The 9,780-nt window shown below is 44.7% G+C and overlaps 1 protein-coding gene across 4 annotated transcripts; it reads left to right on the plus strand.

The window, feature by feature from the left end:
• Positions 1-407: 407 nt before the first annotated feature.
• Positions 408-3,742, plus strand: LOC120921145 (arylamine N-acetyltransferase 2-like). 4 transcript variants are annotated; one of them, XM_040333830.1, is made up of 2 exons: positions 408-702; positions 2,851-3,742. In XM_040333830.1, the coding sequence occupies exons 1-2, from the start codon at positions 580-582 to the stop codon at positions 3,658-3,660; spliced, it is 933 nt and encodes a 310-aa protein (XP_040189764.1). In that variant the 5' UTR covers positions 408-579; the 3' UTR covers positions 3,661-3,742. The 4 variants fall into 4 exon arrangements, with proteins under 4 accessions (XP_040189764.1, XP_040189768.1, XP_040189767.1 ...); XM_040333834.1 differs by having other exon boundaries at positions 422-786; XM_040333833.1 differs by having other exon boundaries at positions 423-702; positions 2,845-3,742.
• Positions 3,743-9,780: the final 6,038 nt, after the last annotated feature.

Genomic DNA, 9,780 nt, shown 5'->3' on the forward strand with positions numbered 1-9,780 from the left:
CCAAGGAATGGTGCTTGGAGGTTGGTAGGGGGTGGAACCAAGGAATGGTGCTCGGAGGTGGGTAGGGGTGGAACCAAGGAATGGTGCTTGGAGGTTGGTAGGGGTGGAACCAAGGAATGGTGCTCGGAGGTGGGTAGGGGGTGGAACCAAGGAATGGTGCTCAGAGGTTGGTGGGGGTGGAACCAAGGAATGGTGCTCGGAGGTAGGTAAGGGTGGAACCAAGGAATGGTGCTCGGAGGTGAGTAGGGGGTGGAAAAAAGGGTTACTTGAGGAAATAAGCCCCATTTGTTATTGCATACTATATTAGAACCTGTTTAATATGTCTGGGATTCCTATCTGGATGACTTAGATGAACTTTCGAACAAAAGTAGTTAACTCAATATTAACAAAAAAGAATGTTCTGACTAATGATTTTTCAGTGAACGCTTGTATAAAAATCTAAGCATGTCTGGCCAGCATTTCACGCAGATGGTTGTGGATTTCAGCATGGTTGCAATAGATCATGTTTCAGTCAGTGGAGCAAAAAGGAAAAAAAAACACTACAAGTACTGCGGATGTTCTTGCTGTGCTGCAGAATAAATGACTTCAGCTCTCTGTACATTGTCCCGGAAGACATTAGTGGCTGGAATGACTAGATGTCACATGACTTCTCATCGTCCTGTTTCACTTTGGAAGTTGATTTGGAGACAGTCCTTCCAGAAGGTGGGTTAATGATTGGTTTCTATTTAAGAATTCAAACTTTGTAAAAGAAACGTCTGCATACTTCTCGGTGTCGCACTGATTACGGTAAGATGCGTTTAGCAAACATTTACACTCCATTTCAGCCTTGTAATAATGAGTGAGAACAGTTCATACACCGCAGAATAGAATGGAAAAACTGCCACAGAAGTTAGCACTGCTCCGTATAATGCTATTCGGAATTGAAATGCTGAAGTCCAGATTTCAAGGGCTATTTAACCACTTCCTTACTGGGCACTTAAACCCCCTTCCTGCCCAGAGGACTTTTTGCGATTCGGCACTGCGTCGCTTTAACTGACAATTGTGCGGTCGTGCGACGTGGCTCCCAAACAACATTGACGTCCTTTTTTTCCCACAAATAGAGCTTTCTTTTGGTGGTATTTGATCACCTCTGCGGTTTTTATTTTTTGCGCTATAAACAAAAATAGAGCGACAATTTTGAAAAAAAAAATTTTTTTTTACTTGTTGCTATAGTAAATAGCTCAATTTATTTTTTGATTTTTTTTTTTATCCTCAGTCTAGGCCGATACGTATTCTACGTATTTTTAGTAAAAAAAAAAAAAAAATCGCAGTAAGCGACTGGTTTGCGCAAAAGTTATAGCGCCTACAAAATAAGGGACAGAATTTTTTTTTTTATTTTTTTTTTACTAGTAATGGCGGCGATCTGCGATTTTTATTGCGACTGCGACATTATGGCGGACACATCGGACACTTTTGACACCATTCACAATTATACTGCAATCAGTGCTATAAATATGCACTAATTACTGTATAAATGTGACTGGCAGGGAAGGGGTTAACACTAGGGTGGTGAGGAAGGGGTTAAATGTGTACCCTAATATTAGTGTTCTAACTGTGGGGGAAGGGGGGTGACTGGGGGGGGGGGTGACCGATCTGTGTCTCTATGTACAAGAGACACAGATCGGTCTCCTCTCTCCCTGACAGCACCGCTGTCTGTGAGAGCCGGCAATGAGAAATGATCTCATATGTAAACATATGAGATCATCTCTCATTGGCCGCACAGATCGCCTAGGAAACGGCCACCCGGATTGGCCGTTCACGGCGATCTGTGATTGGCTGTGTCCAAGGGACACAGCCAGCACAGCAGTTCCCCGCTGCGCGCTCGGGAGCGCGCACAGGGAACGAGCAAAGGGGCGGACGTCAATTGACGTCGTCTCAGAGAAGTAGAACCACCCTGCGGCCGTCAATAGTCGTACGGCCGTCGGGAAGTGGTTAAAGCTAAAGATTACGTTTTATTTTTATTTTTTATGAATAAAAAAACTTACATTTATTCAGGTAAGCCTTATTATAAGCTTACCTGTAGGTAAAAATGAAAGCAGAGGGTTTACTACTTAAAGGGGTTGTAAAGGTTTGTTTTTTATTTTCTAAATAGGTTCCTTTAAGCTAGTGCATTATTTATTCACTTACCTTTTCCTTCAATTTCCCTTCTAAATGTTTTTTTTCTTTGTTTTCTTTGTCTGAATTTCTCACTTCCTGTTCCTCCTCAGTAATCTGTTCTGGCTGACTAACCCCCAGCCAGAAGATGGTGGAAAACTTACTGAGGAGGAACAGGAAGTGAGAAATTCAGACAAAGAAAAAATAAAATTTAGAGGGGAAATGGAAGGAAAAGGTAAGTGAACCAACAATGCACTGGCTTAAAGGAACCTATTTAGAAAATAAAAAACAAACCTTTACAACCCCTTTAAAGTGGTAGTAAACCCTCTGCTTTCATTTTACCTACAGGTAAGCTTATAATAAGGCTTACCTGAAGGTAAAATTAATGGGCCAGATCCACATACATTTCGATCGGCGCAGCGTATCAGAGATACACTACGCCGCCGTACCTTACCTGGAGTATATTCGAATCCTCATCGAGTTTCGCGCTGTAAGTTACGGCGGCGTAGTTTATTTCTGGCGGCGGATTACAAAAAGTGTTCGCGCTTTGGGGTACACACCCTACTGCAATATGCTGCGCAATCCTTTTGGTGAGGGGTGTACTCACTTTTGTGAGATACTGTATATTGTAAAGAAAAAAGCTAGCACTGTGGGCTTTGAAATGGTTGAAGACAAGCATAGTAGCATATCACTAATTTTTTTATTGCTCAGTTTTAGATGGACCTGAAGGCATATTTCAAGCGGGTCAATATGGCAGACCCTGGGCCACCTTCCCTTTCAGCACTGCGGGAGTTACACCGTCATCACGTCCTTTCAGTGCCAACTGAAAACCTGGATATTCACAGTGGGGAAAAAATAATCCTGGAAAAATCATTGATCTATAAGAAGATTGTAGAAAGAAAGCGCGGCGGGTTCTGTTATGAGAGCAATGGTCTTTTCTTGTGGGTTCTGGAAGAACTGGGGTACAAGCCCAAGGTGTTATCAGGAAGCGTTTGGAACAAAATCTACGGTGTGTATGGACCTAAATTTGATCATTTGATAATGATGGTAGAGCTAGAAGGAAAAAAATGGCTTTGCGATGTTGGGTTCGGAGAGGGTATCATTGACCCAATTCCACTGGAAGATGGATGGGAAGAGGAGCAGGAAAATGGAGTGTTTCGGTTACGGGTGGAAAGAGAGACATGGTACTTGGAGAGAAAAGATGGTGACCTCTGGAGAAGTCTTTTTAAATTCACCCTTGAAGAATGGAAGTTCGAAGACTTCAAAGAGATGTGTGAATATCACCAGATTTCACCAAGTTCCCTATTTACCTGCAAGTCCCTTTGCTCCCTTCATCTCCTGGGTGGCAGACTGACATACATGGGGCACAGACTAATAACTACACAATTTACCAGAGGGGGTGGGTGTGTGAAAACTACCCGAGACCTCTCTGAGGATGAGATTCCCGATGTGCTAAGAGACCGGTTTGGAATTGTCTTGAAGGGAAAACTTATACCAAAGGATGAAGGCATCAAACCTCCAAACTGAGGCTAAAAGTAATTGCTTTTATTTGTACCTTTGGTTGTTCATATGGCTGTGACCTATAAAATAAAGTAGTGTATTATTACAAGTGAAGTTTTAAAATGATTGCTGTATTTTACAGTTTTTAATTATACTAGCAACTGTGTTGCCATTCATGATCATCATTTAGGGAGAGGATACATCTTCTGATGCACAGTCCTTTTATTTAACATTTAAAGTGATACTAAACACACACTTACATTGTCCCTTCTCTTTCTGTATGTGAATGATGGCACTGTAATTATTTTAATAAAAAAACAGCCTTTGGAATAGAGAGTAAAAATAAATAAATACTATCAATAAACTGTTTTAAATTGGCATACAAACATACACTAAATTACCAAAAGTATTGGGACACCTGTCTTTACATGCACATGAACTTTAATGGCATCCCAGTCTTAGTCTGTAGGGTTCAATATTGAGTTGGCCCACCCTTTGCAATTATAACAGCTTCAACTCTTCTGGGAAGGCTGTCCACAAGGTTGAGGAGTGTGTCTATGGGAATGATTGACCATTCTTCCAGAAGCAGCCAGACCTTATCGTCCACATCAGTGCCTGACCTCACAAATGTGCTTTTGGAGAAATGGTCAAACATTCCCATAGACACACTCCTAAACCTTGTGAACGGCCTTTCCAGAAGAGTTGAAGCTGTTATAGCTGCAAAGGGTGGACCAACTCAATATTGAACCTTACAGACTAATACTGGGATGGCAACAGTAGCGTCTGGTTCTCCATCATTCGGAGGGGGGGGGGGGTTAACGGACAGACCTGACCACAGACCCCCCGTCATGCCATTCAATTGATGGGCACAGTGGCTGCATTTGATGGGCACAGTAGCTGCAATTGATGGCACAGTGACTGCAATTGATGGGCACAGTGACTGCAATTGATGGCACAGTGGCTGCAATTGATGGCACAGTGACTGCAATTGATGGCACAGTGGCTGCATTTGATGGGCACAGTTGCTGCATTTTATGGGGCACAGTTGCTGCATTTGATGGCACAGTGGCTGCAATTGATGGGCACAGTGGCTGAATTTGAGACTTCAATTGATGTTTTTTTTTTGTATTTTTTAGTTTGTCTGCCCCCCCTCCCCTAAATTTTTTGAGCACAAAATGTTGAAGAACAATCACAGAGAGGAGGATTGTGAGAATGGATGAACATTTTGAAAAACCATCATAGAGAGGAGGCAAGTGGGAATGGATGAAAATGTTGAAGAACAATCATAGAGGGGAGGAGAGTGGGTATGGATGGAAGTAGAAGGGGTTTATGTAGTGAGAGTGGGTATGGATGGAAGTAGAAGGGGTATATGTAGTGAGAGTGGGTATGGGAGGGGAGAAGAGTGGGTATGGATGGAAGTAGAAGGGGTTTATGTAGTGAGAGTGGGTATGGGAGGGGAGGAGAGTGTGTATGGATGGAAGTAGAAGGGGTTTATGTAGTGAGAGTGGGTATGGATGGAAGTAGAAGGGGTTTATGTAGTGAGAGTGGGTATGGATGGAAGTAGAAGGGGTTTATGTAGTGAGAGTGGGTATGGATGGAAGTAGAAGGGGTTTATGTAGTGAGAGTGGGTATGGATGGAAGTAGAAGGGGTCTATGTAGTGAGAGTGGGTATGGGAGGGGAGGAGAGTGGGTATGGATGGAAGTAGAAGGGGTTTATGTAGTGAGAGTGGGTATGGATGGAAGTAGAAGGGGTCTATGTAGTGAGAGTGGGTATGGGAGGGGAGGAGAGTGGGTATGGATGGAAGTAGAAGGGGTTTATGTAGTGAGAGTGGGTATGGATGGAAGTAGAAGGGGTTTATGTAGTGAGAGTGGGTATGGGAGGGGAGGAGAGTGGGTATGGATGGAAGTAGAAGGGGTTTATGTAGTGAGAGTGGGTATGGATGGAAGTAGAAGGGGTTTATGTAGTGAGAGTGGGTATGGATGGAAGTAGAAGGGGTTTATCTAGTGAGAGTGGGTATGGGAGGGGAGGAGAGTGGGTATGGATGGAAGTAGAAGGGGTTTATCTAGTGAGAGTGGGTATGGATGGAAGTAGAAGGGGTTTATGTAGTGAGAGTGGGTATAGATGGAAGTAGAAGGGGTTTATGTAGTGAGAGTGGGTATGGATGGAAGTAGAAGGGGTCTATGTAGTGAGAGTGGGTATGGGAGGGGAGGAGAGTGGGTATGGATGGAAGTAGAAGGGGTTTATGTAGTGAGAGTGGGTATGGATGGAAGTAGAAGGGGTCTATGTAGTGAGAGTGGGTATGGGAGGGGAGGAGAGTGGGTATGGATGGAAGTAGAAGGGGTTTATGTAGTGAGAGTGGGTATGGATGGAAGTAGAAGGGGTTTATGTAGTGAGAGTGGGTATGGGAGGGGAGGAGAGTGGGTATGGATGGAAGTAGAAGGGGTTTATGTAGTGAGAGTGGGTATGGATGGAAGTAGAAGGGGTTTATGTAGTGAGAGTGGGTATGGATGGAAGTAGAAGGGGTTTATGTAGTGAGAGTGGGTATAGATGGAAGTAGAAGGGGTTTATGTAGTGAGAGTGGGTATGGGAGGGGAGGAGAGTGGGAATGGATGAAAGTAAAGGAGAATGTCCCAAGTGCCGTAGGCTTGGATAGACATGGAGGGGAATGGTTATAGAGGAGAGGTGAGCAAGCTTGGAAAGAAGGAGGAGGAATATGATGAGGGAGAACAGCAAGCATGGATGGATACAGAAGATAGTGGTCACAGAGGGGAGGAGCACACAGACAGGGATAAAAGTGGTGAAAAATGGGCAGACAGAAGAGCAATCTTGAATGGAAATGGAGGACAATAATGACTAATGCCCCGTACACACGATCGGAGTTTCCGCCAGCAAAAGATTGAGAGCTGGTTCTCAAATTTTCAGACGGAAAATCTGATCATCTGTAGCAATTCCGACTCGCAAAATTCCGACGCATTCTCGGAAACAATTAGACGCATGCTCGGAAACAATTAGACGCATGCTCGGAAGCATTGAACTTAATTTTCTCGGCTCGTCGTAGTGTTGTATGTCACTGCGTTCTTGACGGACGTAAGTTCAGAGAACTTTTGTGTGACCGTGTGTATGCAAGCCAAGCTTGTGCGGAATTCCATCGGAAAAAAACATCCAAGGTGTCAGTAAAACTACAGTTATCTCTGCAGCATGATGTCCACAAACAGTACCATCTATAAGGCCGGGTTCACACCTATGCGAATTGAGTGCGGCTTAAACCGCATCTAATTCGCAGAACATTTTTAAATACATTAATTTCAATGAGGCTGGTTCACATATGTGCGATGCATTCGTGTGCGTTTTCTAGGCATTGCGGTGCGGCTCAGGTGCGAATTCAGGCCCATTGTCTTCTATGGGCACGCATCTGATTCGCAGATGTGTTCATTTCTCTTCAGGATTTCTCTCATTCTACTCAATACCCTTCCCCCCTCCCCCTCCCCTCTCCCAGGTCTCCAAATTCGCAGCTAAAACAAAGATGATCTGCAGAACAGCTCTCTTATCTTTTTGCAGAAATAACAGAGCTGGAATTTGCACCGCACAAGTGTGAATCCAGCCTTAAATTAAGAATCTCAAGCAGATAATGCCAAACATTATCATTAACCTGTATGCCACGTGTTCAGAATCAATAAACTGCAATCTGGGTTCAATGCCAAAATAGCTAACCAAGTATGTCAACACAACACAAGAAACAGGAGCAATGCTGGAGGCAATATACAGCGCACACTCATTTTGGTATCATAATCATTAATAAAGAATGTATGTTTCATGCCAAAGAACATTATTTTTTATCAAGTTGGTATGGGTAAAGTTCCACTTTAAGTAAGTCAGCACAGGTCAATCAGGTTTAAACTGCTTACCCTGAAAGGCATCTAGTGAACTCTATATAGTGAGAACAGTAATGTGCAGGTCCAGCAACATTCGGTATATACAGTGTACTGTATACAATTATACTATAAGACAGTGTTTCTCAATTCCAGTCCTCAAGGCACACCAACAGGTCATATTTTCAGGATTTCACTCAGATGAAATGGCTGTGGTAATTACTAAGGCAGTGAAACTGATCAAATCACCTGTGCAAAATAATGGAAAGTCTGAAAACATGACCTGTTGGTGCGCCTTGAGGACTTTGGGGACAGAACTTTCCCTGCCTCCCCAATAGATCCTCCAGCCACCACCTTGTCCTGAGCCCAGGATCAGGCCCTTTAATTAAAAAAAAAAATATATATATATATATAAAAAAAGTTTTTTTATAAAAATAAATTACAAAAAAAGGGGGGTTGACATCCGGGACCCTGAGTGAAAGGCAGGTTCTAGCAGGGAGAAAGAGGCAAGCTGCAGGCAGTGGTATTGCAAGGGGGGGCGAGGGGTGGGACCACTGCACCTGACCAATCATCCCCTTCTCTCGCGGCCGCGGGCTGTCTGAGTGGTCCCAGTCCGGATGGCACACAGGCACAGCCGAGCAGAATGAAGCCGCCTCCCCCTCCAGTGTTTATGTGTACACAGGGGGAGGGGACCCGCTGTGCCTGTGCCGCACTGATCTGAGGTACTGAATGGGATGGGGGTCTGTCTGTGATGAAGGGGGGGTCTGTATAATGTGAAGGGGTCCAGAGGGCTGTGTAATGTAAACGGGTCCAGAGATGCAGGGTGCTGTGTAATGTAAAGGTGTCCAGTGATACAGGGTGCTTTATAATGTAAAGGGGTCCAGCGGTGCAGGGTGCTGTGTAATATAAAGGGGTCCAGTGATAAAGGGTGCTGTGTAATGTAAAGGGGTCCAGTGGTGCAGGGTGCTGTGTAATGTAAAGGGGTCCAGTGATAAAGGGTGCTGTGTAATGTAAAGGGGTCCAGTGGTGCAGGGTGCTGTGTAATGTAAAGGGGTCCAGAGATGCAGGGTTCTGTGTAATGTAAAGGGATCCAAAGGTGCAGTTGTGGAGAGGGGGTACAAAGTAGTGACAAAGAGATATTGAAGGATGCAGAGGGCACAGTGGGGTGTTTTTACATTTTAACGTGGGGGGGTGTCAGATATGGGATCCGCCCCGGGTGCCAAATGCTCTAGGTACGCCTCTGATTGTGCAACAAACTTGTGAAGCCTGGCAAGTCTAGCAATAGCTTAGCAAGTCATTTCCAAACTTGCAGCACAATTGGGGTCCCTTGTTATTGTGTCCACCAGCACAGGGCCCCCTTTATTCTAAGCCCTCCAGTGAATGGATCGCTGTGCCCTCCATTACAGGAGTCTCCTAGTTTAGAAGGGATATGCTGATCTGGAAATGAGGGGGGCACTGCCCAGCCTGGGTCTTGTTAGCAGAATGAGCATATACCATAGATGCAATGCTCTTATGCAGAGGGGGGACAACCATTGGCATTATTTTACCACATGCCATAACCATTAAAATAATTTCAGCACTGCACACACTTATTAGCCCCACCCACTAACCTACCTGGGGGGGGGGCACAGTTTGACATTGTTGGCTTTGACCTGGGCACTGGATGACCTTGCCTTGTGACCCGGTATGCTGAGTAGGCTGGAGTATCACCAGAGCAGCTGAAAGGGACTGGTTGCAGCATTAGCGGGAGCCAGCTGGAGCAACTAGTTAGGTAAGCATATGTTCCTTAATCCTGTACCCCAGACTAAATGAGATGCCCACTTTAAGGGTACATTTGTTTATCTTTTTATAGTTGGGCATTAGGCCCGGTTCACACTGCCGTGACTCCGGAGTCAATGCGACTGTAGCGCAACTTTGAAGCCGACATCCTAGCGTGGCTTCGGCACGACAAAAGTCATTGCAAGTCACACCAAAGTTGCGCCAAAAGTAGCACAGGAACCTCAAATCGCTCCTACGAGAACGGTTCCATTGCACTTAATGGGACACGGCTTTGGCATACATCAGTGGCCAGTGATAAATAAAAGCTTTATGTCAGCATATATTATATATATAAAATGTTGAACGGGACATAAAGAGGGATTTTAATTACGTTTGACACATAGGCCCGCATTCACAGACATCGGCGCATTTTTATGCCGCTGTAGCGTATCTCTTTTACGCTACGCCGGCACAACGCACAGAGGCAAGCACTGGATTCACAAAGCGCTTGCTCCCACT

The sequence above is a fragment of the Rana temporaria genome, chromosome 13, assembly GCF_905171775.1.
Source record: "Rana temporaria chromosome 13, aRanTem1.1, whole genome shotgun sequence".
NCBI lineage: Eukaryota > Metazoa > Chordata > Amphibia > Anura > Ranidae > Rana > Rana temporaria.

Excerpts from the sequence above, each read along its gene's own strand:
- LOC120921145 (XM_040333830.1), top strand. The coding sequence starts at position 580 with ATGACTTCAGCTCTCTGTACATTGTCCCGGAAGACATTAGTGGCTGGA. Across the intron at positions 703-2,850 it reads GGAGACAGTCCTTCCAGAAG|ATGGACCTGAAGGCATATTT; the intron begins GTGGGTTAATGA and ends GCTCAGTTTTAG.